General features: G+C 42.9%; 2 protein-coding genes across 3 annotated transcripts in view; one reads left to right on the forward strand and one right to left on the reverse strand.

The window, feature by feature from the left end:
* The window catches only part of LOC140312735 (endothelial PAS domain-containing protein 1-like), a 486,153-nt gene extending 468,862 nt beyond the window's left edge, over positions 1 to 17,291 (reverse strand). For both annotated transcript variants that reach the window (XR_011916999.1, XM_072390526.1), the window contains exon 1: positions 16,905 to 17,291. Coding sequence is in view for 1 of the 2 variants with exons in the window: in XM_072390526.1 (XP_072246627.1) it covers positions 16,905 to 16,930 (26 nt within the window). In the remaining variant the exon portion in view is untranslated. The remainder of the gene's footprint in view (positions 1 to 16,904) is intronic.
* Positions 1 to 18,407, forward strand: part of LOC140312732 (NLR family CARD domain-containing protein 3-like) — a 329,873-nt gene that overhangs the window by 115,042 nt on the left and 196,424 nt on the right. The window lies entirely within an intron of this gene.

Consider the following 18,407-nt stretch of genomic DNA (forward strand, 5'->3'; position numbering starts at 1 on the left):
CTCCTCCTCCTCTTAGCTCAGACAGAAACGATGACTACAGCATCTGAAAATGTCAACCTGGTTTCCTTTTGTGCAAATTATGCAAATAGTCTTATTAAAAAGTCCTTTTTGACATCAGTATCTTTATTAGGTTAGCAGGTATTATCATTAATAGTGCATCCTAGTGATCTGCAACAAAAAGAATGGATCTATTTACCAATAGAAGAGAAAGAAGGGGTAATGCAACTAGATGAGACTGCAGGTTTACCTGGGCTGAGTGACACCTGTGGACATGTTGGGCTGTGGAGTGGGGCCTCTTTGTTTGGCCGGGATGCTCAGTTAGATTAGGATCTGGAAATTTTGAAGGCCAAATCATCGCCTTGAGCTCTTTGTTGTGTTTCTTCAGAAGCTTTGAGGCGGGATGGGGGCAGAGGCTGTTTAGTGCATGTGCTTGTTATGTATATTAATGGAAAAGCTGATTGATCTGACATGATAGCGTGTACAGTTCATTGCGTGTTTGAGGTGTCAAAACAAACCACAAAGCATGAATTACGAGATGTGTTTGATTCAAAGAAGCCTGAACATTTATGTCTTCTGTTAGGGAATGAGGCTCTTTGCTGTGGACTTTGAACTATGGGTTTGTGGCAGATATTTTAGCAACAACACTGAAAAAAGGAGAAAACTCAAAAATCAATATACAACTTTGTTAATTTTGTGGCTAATCTGTGCATTTTCTAAAATACTTTCATCCTAAAATAAGGTGATAAACACGTGAAATGTTGCTGTGAGGCGGAAACCGCACGGAGCTCTGATAAAAAACAGACTAAAATCATCCATTTAACCATAATGAGATCAGTGCCAGTGGTTACAATGCATGAAATATATATTAAAATAACAGTCTCCCCTCTGGCCACGGTCCAGCCCCCGCAGAAACAACACAATCCAACAGACAAACACACATTAAGAAGAAGATAGCATACAATTAACAGGAAAGGCAGAGCACAGGAGCAGCCTTATCTTATCTTATCGAGTGTGTCCCATCAGTGTGTCTCCCTGCTCGTCTCTCTGAGGTTTAAACTCATTAACCCTGACTGACAATCAGCCAAACTCTGGTTACTGATGAGCCAGCACACTGCAGACTGGGTCCGCTCTATCAAGTCAACTGGAAGGGCCAGTTTCAACTAGCTCCTGGGTGTGTGTGTGTGTGTTTCCACGCTTTGATTGTCTGGGGCCATTGTTGCTGCAGGTCCCAGCCGATTATTTCAGGATATGAAACAATGGGAGTCGCAGCGCTTCACCAGGGCACCGACTCTTCTGATGTACTGGCTGACCCTCCACACACTTAAGCTCTCACACACACACACACACACAATAGAGGTCAAAGGTGACTACAAAGTGCACTGAGGTGAAGCTTTAAGATGTACATTTTCTCCTCTCTGTTCACCTTCATAGCTTCTCTTCCCTCCTTTCCTTCTGTCATTATCTTTACAGAAAAATTCCACATGCTTCTGTTTGAAGCAACATATTACATCCAGACCTCAACAAAAGGCAGCAAAGCATTAAGAAACTCTGCTTTTACATGATCAATGTGCAAATGTAATGGAATAAAAACGCACATTAGCACTTTAGTTTGCTCTTTCCTCACTCAGACAGCCAGGAGGGTTGCCTGCTGCATAGAAGTGAACCTTTCTGTGCATATGCAAGCAAAGAAGATGCAATAGTTTAGATAGTGAAGCTGCATTTTGGGTGGTCATGAAGAAGAAATGTCACGTTTTGCCATCACAAATGATCCACTGAGGAGTTGCTGTGAATGTAAATCAGTTTTTGGAAATTTTGACCAAAAATATCTAAATTTTTTTGGCAAATTATTGGTCACCGAGCTCTTCTGATCCCCAACTGAAGTCAGATCTGGGAAAGGAAAGGTCCTTCCACACACAGAACCTGTTGGAACGTGCCCGTGTTTTTATGTACTGTGCATTTTTGTCTTATTGTGATGCAGTTTGATGCCTGACAGAAAGACGTTGGAGCTGCCACTCGATGTGAACACTCAGGACGAGACAACAGTCTGGCTGCAGAGGGTACAGAGTTCATGTGACCCAACCATGTGGAAAATACTGTACTGAGCTCAGCCAATTACTGCTCCGGTCAGACACTCGGCTCGGCTCAGCCCAACGAGAGCTGGATGCTGCACAAAAATCCACACAAACGTTTGAGTAATGATGTTCTCCGAGTTCTGTTCTTTTACCAGCAACAACAAGAGGAAATGCACGTGGTGAACAGTGAAGTGATGCATTCAAGTCTTTCAGGCTAAATAGGATCGGTTCACATATAGGATTACATCATCACACATTCTGAGAGCTGGAATAAAAATATTTATTTTGGTTTATTTATTAAATAAATCAAGTCATCACAAGATTAAAGTAGAAATATGAAATTGAATAAACCTTTTAACCTCAGAGGGTTGATCTCAAATCAAAGATCATGTTAAATAATATGATGGAGTTGAACTCTGATCTTAAACCAGCTCATTCGCAAACATTTATCAGATAGAAAACAGGGTAAATATAAGTAAAAAGAGGGATTATTTTAACTAAGATTACCTATACAATAAATGTACTTATTACGTTTATATTTCATGTGTTTGGGATGCTGAAATGCTCATAGTTGTGGCCAAACTGTTGGTCCAGACAGCAAAACATTTCATTTATTCCAAATTCATTTTAGAAAATAAACCGTAAACTCAGAGAATATGACAAAACCTAATGAGTGCGTTTCCTAAAGGACAGCAGCACCGTGCCAAAGTTTGAAGGATGCTCTCAGAAAGTTCACAGAGTGCAGTAATGTTTATTCTGACCATTGTTTGCCTTTGAAAATTGTTGTTCTTGGTACATTCGGCGCGGGTTGATGGAAGCTTCCAGTGAGCTTTTATACACACTGTTATAGTGCACAGAAAGGACCAAACCAAACCCCTGCCCTTGGCCCTGCTTTGCAGAGAGAAGGTGCCCCTTTTCTTTTAGAGATCCAGCAGCAGTGATGGTTAGAAGAAAGGGGGCGATCCATCTCTGCAAGTCAGGGCCAATAATCAGCCGCATTAAAACCACTGACAGGTAGAGTAGAAATAAAATAAAAACAGTTCAAGCAGCATCCAAACTCACCAGGAGCCACATCTAATGAAAAAAAAGCATTAAATGTACTGAATATCAGAAATATCATAATCAGCCTAACATAAATACTGCAGCACGTGTTGCTGTGAAGTGGATCGATTCCCCCGCAGAGACTGTAAGAATTGTGTCCGAGTTCTGTGAGAAACCCAGAAAATACGGGATGAATTTCACAAAACATGCACCAGGTTTTACAGCAGAAGCAGCATGTTGAAAGAAAAGCTTTTAAATTTGGGCACAACTGCGAATACAAGCCGACTGAATGAATTCCTGTTGCCAGCAGTGGTGCATTTACCCTGAGTACTGAGAACCAGGACAGTGGAAAACACCTCCTTCACCTTTCGGCACCATGAAAGCATGACATCACTCTGTATCCTGCAGGCCGTGTTGGACAGCTCGGATAATTAGGCTAGTTTGGGATTTCTGCCTGGACTGCAGATCTCAGGCTGCCAGCTGTCTCACAGACAGTAAAAATAAATCAATTTCAGAGAGTTGGTGATTCTGAACTGATTTTTTTTCCCCATCTAAGCTGTTTAACTATGTAAGCAATACTTGTTTTATGTGTCAAATGCATAATCTAGTTTGGTATAATCTTGTTTTGGTGACTAATGCACTGCAGGTATGTTTGGCCGTTAACACGACAAACAAACCAGTCATTCATAAGCAGCGCTGCCAGTACTGAGCTTCAGTCTCTTATGCAGCTCATTGACACAGCTGTAGCCAATTAGAGATATGTGACGGTAAACAGCAGCCTTGTGATGTTTAAAAAGACTGTTGTCCTTCGTGAGCTCCCAGCTACTACTGGCATGGCCACATCATCTGTGCTCTGGCTACAAACAAGCCGCATTTCAGACCTAGCATGACCCCAACATACCACAAGTTTCTGCCACTTCAGCCCGACACACCAAACATGCAATCACAACACAAAAACATGCAGTGAGGTCACAGCAGAGCAGCGAGTCCGAGGTTTCACTGTGAAGGCCGAGCGGAGGCCAACTCTCAGCCACTCCAACGCGAAAACACCTCAGCTCCGACTTCTGTCTTCACCAGACAATGATATAAAAGCCCAGATAACATTCTCTGTTCTGCCTCAGCTCACTGGCACATCTTGTCGCTGCTTTTAGACCTGTGAGAATAGCAGCCGGGGCGATGCGGGCTGCCGGCTATTTTCATCATCCTGCACTCACGCGAGCGTTAACAGGTAGCTCCAACTGAGCCGAGACAGCTGTGTTGGTGCGCAAAACAGATGTTTTTATCTGTTTTTGTAGGTCTCAGAGACAAAAATAGGCTTTTTTTAAAAAACAAAACGGTGGAAAGACATGTGGAGTGAGACAGGTAGAAAATAAATACCAGGCATTCTGAAACCTTAGTGAGAGAAGTCAGGCTGTCACTCTAAACCACAGCTGGTCACATGTCCGTATAACACACACACAGCCCGACTGAAAGCATTAACTGGAGCTCCAAAGTGCTGAATCATTAAAGCAATTTGAAACAACACAAGTAACAGGAGCAGCAAATAAAGTGAAGCTTCCAACGGTCGGCTGCCTCTAACCGGGATTCTCCGACAGATAAACTCTTCTGTCTGTTGTACGTTTGCGGTTTCTTCACAGATGACTTGCAGGCACTTGTCACCACTAAGCCAGTAAAGGAGATTTGTAGCATGTGGGAGATGTTGCGACAGGATTTATTTTAAGGCGAGCTTTGCTGTTTAAAAGTTATCCACACGACACACGTGGGAAACTTAATAAAACTGGAAATCATTTCTTATGGGACCATAACTAATTACTCGTTTCCACACGTATGACAGAAAAGTATATATATATATATTCAACATATATATTATTATATGCAAAACGATCAACTGAACATTATCAGCACACTAATTAAATATAAGTAGATGAAGCAATATTTTAAGAATATGATCTTATCCTACGATGCAACTGGTCAGACTGTGGCTGGATAGAAGAGGTTTTCCATCTCTGGGGTCTTCAGGTATTTGTTCAAACTTTTCTGCTGTGATTACAGCTGCAAGTTTTCATTTGTTGTTGCCGTGGGACATCAATGCAAACTTCTTACACCTTACACCAGCTCACAGAGTCTTTTCTGTCGTTTGAGTGAATATTAAAAGAAGTCAAAGACAAAATGACATCGAGCAGCACAAAAATCACCATTAAACATGTTAAACTCCCCTCCAGGGCCAGAGCATTCATAATATTTCTTAAGGATTTATTTTTATTACAACTTGTAGCTCATCCAAAGTAACAAATTGTTGTGATTTTTTCCTAATACCTGGTTTCCAGTCATCAATCAGCATGGGGCCTCCCAGCAGGCTGCTTCAGACTGGAACAATGCAGCCGAGCTAAGATGGTGTGACAGCAGCACTCCCTCTTCACACATTCATTTTTCTTTCACTGCACACCCTTCAACTATTGCAATCACTTTCCCCACCGTGTGTGTGATTAACTCGTCAGTCAACGGCAGCAATCAGAGCTTCAGGGGATGCACATATGCTCACATGCAGCGCCCCTTGTGAGACGCACACAAATAACAGCTTACAATCTGCCTAAATCTGAAGAAAGACGGAGCAAAACAATAGAAAGAGGGCGGAGGTGTGCTCTGGGACACGCTGTGCATTAGCTGTGTATCTGCATGCTAACATACCTGCTCAGGATGTCAGAGGGAGCTCTTTATAGGTAAACTGTTAAATGACACAGAAATAATAAGATCTCATGGAACATAGAACTGAGGGAGCACACATGTCGGGTTTTAACAGCTTTAAGAAGCTATAAAATAACAGGGCTGCTCAAAAATCATTTTAAAATGAACATTTTCTCTCATTTCTGCTGCCTGCGATTAAACAAAGTGACTCCATACTGTACTTCTTTCCTTTTTTACTGGAATAATTAGGCAAAAGACGCACCTTAATCAGCCTGATGTTTCATTTCTACCTTTAAAAAAAGCCTGAAATACACATTTCCTTTTCACAGCACCTTGTCAGATTGGTCCTGATGAATTTTACTCTCATCTTTACTCGCTCTGTGCATCAGTAGTTTGAAGTTGTGCATAATGCTGCCAACGCTCTGCCATGAAAGCCTAACCACAGCAGTTCCTGAAGCTTAATTTGGCTGTTGTATATGACCCAAAGCTGCTGGTTTTGTTTGCGTCTTCTTGCTCCAAGTTTAGTTTCCAGTAAGCGACCACGACTCAGTTCATGTGGAATTTGATTAGTTTGTTCCCTGAAGTCAGCCTGTTACGGTTTTCTGTGGAGCAACGTTTAAAAAGTTCACGTTTACTCAATGGAAATGTATTCGGTTTCAGTTTGGACTTTTGGGAGTACAGATCTGAATCTGAGCATCACCAACAGTTGTCAGTGTTCAGAATCATTCATTTTCTTATCCGACATCTTTCTCACAACAGCTTGTTCTCATTCTGATGTCATAACCTGTAGTTTTGTCAGGCCAGAAAGGCGTCACAATAAGGATGTCAGTTCAATGCCTAAACCTAACCAGGTGGAAATAAAAAGCAGGTTTTTAAGTCCCGTCAAGCATCCGGCTGCATTATGAGGACCTCGTTGCTTTGTTAGAGGAGAAAACAGAGACAGGGTTTGTTTTTTGGGTATAATATTATAATATTACTGCAGCTAGGACATCAGGATGCAGACGCCAATGAACACCTTTCCATAAACCCTGGAAATGAGGATGCAGTGCATGTTACCCTGCTGTACTTTACAGTTGTTCAGCCAACACTGAGTGAATTTACTGCTGGGCATCAGCTTTCTTCTCCACTTATCAGCACATTAAACTTAAGTGTGCAGGTGCCATAAAAAGCATTTATTTTTCACACATTCAAGCCGTCACGCATAAAAAATACATGCAAACAAATGCACGGAGGCCGGGTCCTGGTGTCCGTGTGATTGTTGTGATAACAAGGCACGAGGTGCTTATAGGAAACAGATCCTGTAACCAGAGCAGGTGTCAGTGTGAGTGTGTGTGTGGGCCAGAGCTTCACAACAGCTCTCCATGGATCATTTGCTGTTCTGCTCTGTAACTAAAAATGTTGTAATCAGTTTGTTGTTGTTTCCATCACTCTCACTGAGGACAGATGTACAGATTTCATTGACATTGACAGAAACCTGAACATTAGACCACACCTTCGCCCTCTCTTAAAGGAACAGTGCACTTGTTTGAAAAGATCCGTATCTTCCCTGGAAGGACTTGTGAGCCTCACTCTGGAAACAACTCGACCATATTTGTATCGTTGCCATTTGACAACGAGGCTGCCGGCCGTCTGTCAAAACGCTTTGTAACTGCCACAAAGGTACAAAAGACTTCATCTGGGCTCTGAAAGTTACCTGCAGGTGTGTTTTTCTGGGTTTGACCGAATAAAACTCCTCTTTTAATCCGTTTTTTCTTTTAAAGTGGTTTAATTGTGAATTAAGAAAGTGATTTAAAGCTGGAAAAGGCAGCCTGCCCACACCCGTAACACACAAACACACACACACCTTTCCTTGCTTACAGTGGGTCTTCCTGTAGTTGTGGCGCCTGGCCGAACACAAACACAGAGCAACAATACAGTACTGGCTAATCTGTGATCCTGAGGAACAGAGAGTTCTGGAAACACAGCCAAACACACACGAACAAACAGCTATCCCAGACAGGGGCCCCGACTTTGGCTCAATCAGGGGAAGAACGATGCAGGAGATTGCTGATGATTCTGATAGTCCATGAAAGAGGCACACACACACACTCAGTCTGGCACAAACAAACAAACCCGCCCACACCACGCTGATGGTCAGGATAGACTGGCTGACTGAAAGAGGCACAGAGGGGACGGAGAGGGCGAGCCAGAGCTAGACCACAGGTGGTGAGGACAGGCCTCAGCTGGGCAGACCCTCCTGCAGAATATCAAACAAGTTGTGTTGATGAGATCAAAACGTTGAGCGAGACTTGCTGAACAGCACATGTTGGCCTACCTGCACAGCCAGTTGATCCACATTACAGGAAAGTGGTGACCGTGCAGATCATGTTAATGGTCCCGGTTTAGGCACCTCAAACTTCCTCCTCCACCACAGCTCGATGGAAGTTTGCTTAGAATGTAACATATTTTCTATGTTTACTGAGACGTTTTATTCCTTTTATTCCATACTTTGTATCTGAGATTATTACAGTTGTACAATAATCCTCAGCCACCCTTTATTTAGTAAGATACTGCTACTAAAACAACGAGCTTTAAAGTGAACATCTGGTCTGAGCTCCTTTATTCTCCAACACAGCCTGAACCCTCTGAGACGAGCTTTCTGTCATTTCTTTAAGGAGTCTTCAGGAATAGTTCTCCAGGCTTCTTGAAGGACATCCCAAAGCTCTTCTTTGGATGTGGGCTGCCTTTTGTTCCGTTCTCTGTCAGATGATCCCACACTGCTTCAATAATGTTGAGGTCCGGGCTCTGGGGAGGATTCATCCCTCCATAAGACCTGTTGCCACTGATTTTCAGTCCACTTCTTGTGTCATTTGGCACAGCTCAGCCTTTTCTCCCTGTTTCCCTTCCTTAAGAACGGCTTCTTGACAGCCACCCTTCCATGGAGACCATTTCTGATGAGGCTTGGGCCAACAGTAGATGGATCAGCTGAAGGTCCAGATGCATCTCTCAGGTCCTGTCAGGTCACAGCTGGATTTTTTCCCTCTTTCTTAAGGACATCACTTTCAGATCCTGTTCATCTGCTGTAGATAGTTTTTTAGGCCTGACACTTCTTCTTTTGTCCTCCACTTGTCCAGTTTCCTCAAATGTTTTAAGGACACACTCATAGGTCAGTGTTAAGTGGCTTAAAACACAAGACATTCATCTGAAAACTGTCAGGTACATAGTCTGGAATGAAAAAGCACCTTCAAAAAGCCTGAAGAACTCTTGCTCAAGACCACTTTAAGAGTACAAGAAAGTCTGGCTGCCTGGAGGCAAAATAAAAAGAAAATGAGGAGTGAATCAGAACTTGTAAAATTAATTAAAAGTAATGTAAAAGTTTCAAAGTATATGTTTATGCAAGTTTTCGTTGTTAATCAAGTTCAGCTCATATAGCTTCATGAAAGACCCTTGTGAATAAACTCCTTAAGTTTCAGCTTTAAAATCACATCTACCATCAAAAACAAACTAATTCACTCTAAGCTCGTGCATGACCCACTTCTGGCAAAAGGTTCGTGCAGATCCATCCAAAACTTTGAGTAATCCTTGGTTGAAAGAACAGTTTGTTTTTTTGGAAATAGCAATAGAATTTCTAAATGCTGGCTTGGAATTTAAAACACAGAAAAGAGACTGTTTTATTAGCTTTAATACCTAAAATGCAAAGTGAAAACAGGACTGAACAAATGTAATCTGCAGAACAGGATTACAGGGATTTAAAGAGGAAGGAATGTGAGGCTTATACAGGTTTTCACTTCGTCATCCTTCCCACAGAAACTTCGAAAACCTTCCAGGTTTACGTCTGAAATTAAGTTAAAAAAGGAAGTTTAAAGCAGAAGTACTGATTTTAATTCATTTCTTTACAAATGTGTCATAAAAAAATTAAATAAAATCAAGCCCCATCTTCAGTCAGATGTTTACTCTGATTTAATGATCTATTTTCTGTATTTTAAGGGCATTTTTAAGCATTTTTAACCTGTGTTGTGACCTGATTTTAAAGCAGAAAACAGAATGTAATGAGCTGGTCTGTTCTGTCAGGCGCTTTCTGGCTCTCTGCTTTTTTCAGCTCTGGTTTGACCTCATTAGCAGTTCAAGATTCCCTTTGCAGAGAGACTTTCTGAGGTGGCTGAAAGACACCGTCTTAACGTACATGAAGGACAAACGGAAGGGGAACTCTTTATCTCTCGACTTCCTCTCAGCACAAAAAGGCCGAAAAACTGGGAAAAACAATGGTGGAAAAAAACAAAACAGCCTTTATTCCTGGAAAGTGTAAGTTAAGTGTTTGTTCGCCACATCCTGAACCATGTCCAAGTTATTTGTAGAACTCCTAAAAGTAGCAGCTGACAACCTTTAACGTGAACTGACAAACTTGTTATTCCTTCTTTTGATCCCGCGGATCATGACGGCACCTTCTTGACCTCAGAGAGTGATGTTTTTGTTGAAAGCTTCTGTCTTTTTAGCTGATTGACAGCTGGTAGCACTAAACTGAGCCCTGAGGGGCCACCGGGGGCTCAGAGGGGATTATGGTGAAGGACTCGTGTGCATGAGGCCTTTTCAACATGTGTGACATGTTCAAAAACACTCTTAGCATCATCTTTGCGAATGTTGTGGAGCAGCTCTTTAGATAAACTGTGTCTAAGGACCATATAAGCTGAAATGGAGACACTTTCTGATCTTAAATAACTTTAAAAAAAGTCGTGTTTTGTGATGCAACAGAGCTGTGGGTAAAGTTTAGTCACAGAAACAGCCTGACTGCCTGCAGGGAAACAATGTTTTGAGTTAAAATGACCTCTTTGTTCAGGATGGGGGAGCTCTTCTATAACACACACACGGTGAAGGATGCTAAATGTTCTTTAACAACACAAAACACTGCTTTGAAACAGGAAACATTCGTCTTTGGTTTAAATCTTGATGCTTTGGCGAGCCATCCATCCCCCTGTCGCCTTTCAAAACCATATTGTGGTTGCAGTGATTTATTAAGAACTCATAAAAATGTCTTAAGTATCACAACACTCCGCCTTCCTCCAACAACTGCTCTTTCTCAAGCTTTAAACTCAAATTTGTCATGGCCGCCCTGAGCGAGGGGAAGTCTGAGGGGAGATGGAGCACAGCCAGGTGACATATAGCGGATCGTGGAGCTTGGCCCATTCGGTAGCAGAGGAAGCGGAAGAAGGGGTGGACGGGAAAAAGGAAATGGCAAGGAGACAGAGTTCTGAAGGAGGAGAGGAGAACGTATCGGTCTGAGGGAACAGGGGAGGCAACAACAACAAAGTGAGCCGGGTAAGTGGCGCAGTTGGGAGTCCAGGATGAACATCAGACATTGTGATTCGAGCAGAAGGACAGCGCTGAGAACATAAAAAACAAAGATGGAAAGGTTACAGAGAGGGGGAGGTGTGGGCAGGTGAGAATGAGGGAGATAAAAATAACAAAGAAAAGATGCAGAGAGAGCTTTTCCAGACCACCTCCTCTCCTCCCACGCCGTTTCCCTCGCTGTGCAGGGGCCCGGGGGCCAACCGGGAGGCTGGATCTTAAGTGCAGCCGATCGGGGGCCTCGCATGTCACAAGCACTAAGAAATACATTTTGATTTCTGTTGTGAGACTTGCTGGCATCTTTTTTTTATACTGAAAACTCATCTTTTCACAACTGAAGCAGAAAGTAAGAAAAAAAAGCACCTTCTGTTGCAGCTTCACCACTTTAAAGCCCACATGGCTTTTTCAGACTCCTTTATCATTCCGCAGTGACTCGTACACAGACTAAGTGCGTTTTTTTAAGGTCTGTGGGTGAAGCTTAATACCGTAATGTGTTAATATTGTGCTGACACAGCAGTTATGAGTAAAAACAAAGGTGGAGCGGGAGATTTTAGTGAGAAAAATATCAAACAGTTGCTGTTTATGAGCCACAGAGAGCGACTTCATTAGCCTTTAAATTCTGTATCAGAGCTCTTAAGTGCTTCCAGCACTGAAGTCTTAAATAGCCGCTGGCCGGGTGCCTTGTTCTGAATCTACAGTACAAAGTCCCTCGCTGTTCACAAGCAGCAGCTAGACTGAAAGTCTGTCTTCTACCCTGCTTACAGCTTATCCTAAACACTAAACTACAGGAAACAAAGTGAATCCTGACACACTTCTACCTGCTCCATTGTCCGGTCTTTCTGTCCCCATCTTCCTCTCACCTGTTTACACCGAGACAAACTCTGAATAAGGGCTTTAAACTCCAAACAAAGATTCTTAACCCTGTACACTCAAACCTGACAAAACAAACTCAAGTGGCCTTTAGTGTTGCTGCTGGTCAAAAGCTGATGTTTGCTCAACAAGATCTTATCTAAAAAAAATTTAAAAATGAGCAAAAAAATGATCTAAAATGGGGGTAAATGTGAGTTTATCATCTTGGAGTGTTATTGTAGACTGATATTTCTTTACGGGAGGCAATAAAGTCGTCCCAAACTAGACGTCTGTGGCAAAGTTCAGTTCAGGTCTGAGAGTCATTACGGGCAGCAACAAGGCTTCTTGTAAGCCATCAAACCAATCCCAAATGGGAAATTCCAAATGCCTCACAACCTCTAAACAAAGTGATTACAAACAAGGAAGAGATGCAGCATTACTTCTTCCTTCCATGAAAGGCTTTGGAGGAGCCCAGCTTTAGATCCAGGAAACATACAGCAGCAGGAGTACTTCTTCTGGAAAGGTTTTGGTCCTTTGAGCCGGTCCCACGCCTTTCCTCATCGAGCCATGCTGCAGATGTGCTTGTGTGACGCTGGCTACCTGCAGAGGACTTGTGTAGGAGTACAAAAAGACAGGTAGAACACACTGTAGCTCATAATAAGCTCACATTAGTGGCTGCTGTTGCCGGACTTTAGAGATAAAACAACATCCAGAGATTCAACAATACTCCAAATTACGTTGGGATCAGATAAAACTCGAGGAATAAAAACAAAACAACATATTTCACTGAAACAGAAAACTCTTGATCTAAATGGCCTCTAAAGCGGTTTGGTTCTCATGTATAGACATTAAGATTAATTACGATCTTGGGAGAGAAAACTTCAAGAGATAACAGATCTGAAGTTCTGAGAATAAAACCACATCACTGAAGCCCGTAGCCAACGAGGTCATGATGGTGAAATTCATAGCAACTGCAGCCGTCCTGCTCCTGTGAGGTTTAAACGTCGCAGGACAAAAGTCAGACAAGACGCATCACAAAGTCAGCGCCGAGTAGAACTGCCTCAAGATTAATGCACATCTATTTATCAAAAACACCTGAAGAAGAGAGAAAGAAAGCCAGCTCTGAGCTGGGGATGGACAGCGCTACACAACCCCGACATGACAGGGATCAAACAGCAAGGTTTGTTCAGTCAGAGGTTCCTTCAGCTTCACTGCAACAAAGAACATCATCCCTGATTTATCAAGTATTATTCAACTCCATCACATTTAGTTCGATGCCCGAACACCTAGTAAAGTGCCGTGAACACCTGTAAGGTGCCGTAAACACCTGTAAGGTGCCGTAAACACCTGTAAGGTGCCGTAAACACCTGTAAGGTGCCGTAAACACCTGTAAGGTGCCGTAAACACCTGTAAGGTGCCGTAAACACCTGTAAGGTGCCGTAAACACCTGTAAAGTGCCGTAAACACCTGTAAGGTGCCGTAAACACCTGTAAGGTGCCGTAAACACCTGTAAGGTGATGTAAACACCTGTAAGGTGCCGTGAACACCTGTAAGGTGCCGTAAACACCTGTAAGGTGCCGTAAACACCTGTAAGGTGCCGTAAACACCTGTAAAGTGCCGTAAACACCTGTAAGGTGCCGTAAACACCTGTAAGGTGATTCGGACACCTGTAAACACTAATGCGTAGAACTGACGAAGATTACAATAAGACGCAGCTGAAACGCTTATTAAAAGCGTTTTCAAACGCCAAATACAAACTTTTACATTTTAATCCAAAGGATTGGATTTCAGCTACGTCGGCGCTGCCCGTGTCAGAAAGCAGCCCGTTAACGTACAGTCTGTTTAAGAGGCAGCTTACTTCCCGCCTCTCCTTGCATTCCTCTGTCTTAGAGCTGCTGCTGTAAGCGGCGTGATGTTTTGGTAGTGTTGGAAGGCCGAATTGGCCGGGGGTGAGCATACAACAGAGGGCCTGGCGGCACTGCGCCAACCAGGCCTTGGCTCACAGCAGACTGCTGCGACCATGTGAAATGCTGAGTTGACGGGACACCAGAGCAGCTTCTCCCGCACTTTCTTTAAATTTCACACACATCACCGTGAATTTGATTAACTTCCTGCCTCGTCCCTCCTCTCATTGAAGTCTGTCTTGGAACAACAAAGTGGGACACGAAGATGCAACGCCACAACAAAACCGACGTCGTTTAACCACAAATCAATGCTGTAAACTCTTACAAAAACAGCAGGTCGATGAGGGTCAGAATGCAGCCACTTTTGAGAAAAAAAGTCGTATTTCTTAGATAAATATATGGGAAAACCTGCAAGAAGAAACTCACAATGCTGAGCAAAGCCCCATCTGAAACACTCCAGACTTCTCATGCACGCTTTTCCTCCGATTATGACCATTTAGCATGGCCTTTAACAGATTTTCTGTTGTTTCATCTTCATATATTGTGCCAGAAACCTACATATACGCTCCAGACTGACATTGTGAGCCGTTGTGCAAACAGACAGTAAATGCAACCGTATGGATCCCCCTCCCTGCTGTCATGTAATGTATATCTGCCTGGCAGCTGCCCTGGACTCCGACCTTTGGACATTGTTTCCAGTAGAATCACATGTTGAAAGAAGTGAGAGGGGTTGCTCACACGCCTGCGGCTCATTTCTGGTGTCAGTCAGCCAACGTGTAAAAATAAAGCCGTTTAATGGAGTCCGCAGTGGGAAAGCAACAAGACAGAAACTGCTGATGTGCTGCAGCCGCGACAAACCTCAACAAGTGACGAAAGGGCTCTGAAAAGGCTCTGAAAGGGCCACCGGTCAGATGTGAAAACCTCAAATAGGATGACTGATGGAGGGTTAATTCACTCAATAACTATTAACTCATTTTAAAAGCGCATTAAGTCTCAGGAGGGGATCCATTTCATGCATCTGTTGGAGAGCCCAGCCTGAAACTAACCGTATATTGCTCTCACACACGTTTTATCATGTAGATTTCTAAAGAATATTGTTTTATTCCAGCCCATATGGTTATGGATGAGGAGCTGAAGTCTCCAGATGATTAAAAAGCCAATAAAAAAATAAAATAAACAAAAGGTTTACTCAAACATGAACATTTTCTTGGTCTTTTGTGATGAAATAGTCAAATAATAGAAGTAAAAGTTGTGATATACCTCAGAAAATGAGGCATACTGTCTGATGTAAAGAAAAGATTATTTCTCGCTTTCCCGCCAGCTGCTGCTACAATAAGCATCATCGCTTCAGGATTTGACTCGTCTCTTTTTAAAAGGACATGACACGAAGCAGACAATCATATCAGAGACATTCCAGCGAGTTCATCCAGTCTTCTAAACATTAATGAAACCGATTGGCACGTTTGTCATGAATCACACAATTTATATGAGCAATTATGACTTCCAGGCAGCAGCAGCGACAATGAGCTACTGTGTGAGACAAAAGCACAACACTACAACGAGTGAGGGTGAAAAACTGGTGAACTCTCACAATCTGCAGCCTGGCAGAGGTCTCCAGTCCTAAAATGGCTTCCAGTGGCTCATCTCTCTCCGTCCCCTCCAGTCGTTTTTATCTCTTTGCTCGTCTTTGACTCATTTGTAACCATTATAGGCCCTCCAGTGTTTTTGTCCAGAGTCTAAAAACCTGCTCTGTTCGTGTTTAGGAGCAGAAAACAGCCACAGGCCCAAGCCTGTCAGACAAGCCGGCGTCAGGCAAAAAACTGCTGATCAAAATCAATTTTCTTCTCCTCATGGTGAGGAAATTAAAGATCTCACAGAAAATCCCTCTGAACACAAACATGTATCCATGATCTAATTGGAAAGACAGAACGCAGCATTTAAAAGAGGAATTTTTCCACAGGTAGGATGTTAATTCTCTCTTTCAAAGCTGGTGCGGCCACACAATCTGGGACTGGCTCAAACCAGAGAAGCATTATTACGCAACATTAGACTTCATCAGCGCTGGTGAGCAATTAAACAAAAGGACAAGACAGCGCCGACATTTGAACACAACACTGCACCAGTGAGACAGAGAAGAGACTGAGGCCTCTGCGCTTTCACCGGGGCTCTTCCAGACGAATGATGCAAACATTATATAACAAAGAAATACCTCAGAGCTGCATGAATGTAAATTCAACCAGCAAACGTGCAACAGCAGCTTTTGAGTTCAGAAAGAAATCCAGGTGGTGATAAACCAGCTGTAATCACGCTGCCAATGGAGATACCTGCAGCCTGATGATGGTCCCATACACACAAAAAAGCAAGTCAGGGGTCAGTAATGTCGATTCCGTCAGTGTTTTTATTCTGAATGGATCAAAACCGCGTGCACGTGTTAAAAATCAGCTTCTTTTAAATCACAACCTGCATAACGCAAAGCGGCTGCTCTGCGTGCAAAGAGTGAAATCTGCTGAGTATTCTGTCTGCAGAAACTGGAGCTTCATGTCACTGTGCGGGAAAGTGAATTCTTGACTTGTGAAGCCACAGCTACCATAAAAAAACGAGGATCAAACCATGCACGCCTTCAGCTTCAGGGAAAAGTTAACGATGTGTTTAAAGACCTCGGCCTGTAAACGCACCATTAAAAGGGGTGTTTTACCTGCATATAACTTATGCTATAAACCGTTTAATTGAGTAATCAAATAAAATAGATCAACAATGATCAGGAAGCTTTAAGGTTGGATTGAAAAACGTTGAAAATTCGGGTCATCTCCCTGGTAACCTAAATTAGATCTCGTGAAGCACAAAACCACCCAGAAATCAGACTTACCTTGCATGAGAACCTTTTAAAACGCATTCCAGCAGTGAACATTACATCTGAAGCCACTGAAACGATGTGACTCCAGCAACAGGTCTCTGCCTCTTCAACCAGGCTTTTTTTATTCGATTTTTCATTTTTACAAGTTATCAAAGATTAAAAAGACCGATGTCTTACCTCTTCTTCTCCTTATCCGCAGTCATGGTTTCGGTTATGCCCAAAGTCTCAGAGTTGTAACTCCCCAACAATCTAAATTAAGTCCAATTTTAGAGTTAACAGAAGTTTTAAAAGTGCCGGTTTTCAGCCAAAGAGCCCTCAGACAGATCGTGTCATTAACCTGAGAACCGCTCAGTTAGTCCATGCAGCGCGGCTGGAGGAGAAGGTCCAGGCTGGGGGGGGCCGGGGCCGTACAGTCTCAGAACACTGCCGAGGATCGTACAGCCGTTCACCCGCAGATAAAACCTACTCCGCAGGCTGGAAGTGGACGCTGAGCTGCTGCTGTCGGTGGAAGCCGCCCGTAGGTCCGCTTGTCCAAACTTTTCCGCCCCTGATATGAGAACTCCCAGCAGAAGCTGCTCGGTCTCTGACCTGAATGTCAGCTGGCAGCGTGACAGCCGTCCCGGGGAGCTGATTGGCTGGAGCCGCCACCGGGAGCCACCTCTCCCTGAAGAACAGCCCCGCCCCCCGCGGTGAGTTCTCACCCCCTACCTGTTTGTCCCTGATGCGCAACAGGTGTGTGAGCCGGAGGCCTGTTCCCGCCGCTCACACTTTATTACAGCTGCCAGCCACCATTAAAGAACCCCGCGATGACGTTTTAATGCTCATCAGAACTCTTCCGCACATTTGAAAGAAGTCTGAATACTTCCAACATCCCTGTATAGAACATAAATACACTTATTTATCCTCCACCCCCCCCAAAACTGAGATAAAATAAAGTTATAAAGTTAATAAGCAAGGATTTAAGCATAAAATATATATTTTTTATAGATTATTACTTCAGTTTTCTGTCATCTAAAGTTTCATTTAATTAACTGATTTAATGCATCAATTTATAAATATATTTATTCTATTCCTAAACTTTTTCCAATTTTTTGGTCTTTTATGCAGTGTTTTTTTTCCAATTAAATAATTAAATTTTTTCTTTTAAAGATGTATTTATTGATCTATTTATTCATTCAGTTATTTTGGTGTTAGCTTAGCTTACCTACAGACCTCCACCTCTGTTTCCTTTAGCATTTCTGCATCATTATGCACACAAAGTGGGGCTAATGCAATAATCATGGAAGGATCCTACTTTATTCTACTAAATGACATATTTAAAATGATTCCCAGCTCGTCACATATCGATGCCGTGTGAATGCCTTCACATGCACAGGGAGTCGCTCTACAGTTGGAAACTGTCTGTGATGTGATGATCAAGGTGTGCAAATAGTACATTTCCAAGCTTTCACTGCTGTTTCTTCTCTGTTGTATATTTTCCTGTCTTCTAACAAATCAGTTTGTCCTTAAAAGAATGACCAGAGTTCACATTCAGCGGCAGTGCGGTTGCATTCGGAGCTGGAGATGGCTCTGATGTCACTGCTGCTTTAGAGGCTGCAGCCCACCGGAGTGTCAGTGCTGACCCTTTACGGTCCCAGTGAAGACCTGTCGCTGTTGAAGGAAAAAAAAAACCAGGAATCA

The sequence above is a fragment of the Leuresthes tenuis genome, unplaced genomic scaffold (genome assembly GCF_036924035.1).
Source record: "Leuresthes tenuis unplaced genomic scaffold, fLeuTen1.0.hap1 SCAF_8, whole genome shotgun sequence".
Classification (NCBI taxonomy): domain Eukaryota; kingdom Metazoa; phylum Chordata; class Actinopteri; order Atheriniformes; family Atherinopsidae; genus Leuresthes; species Leuresthes tenuis.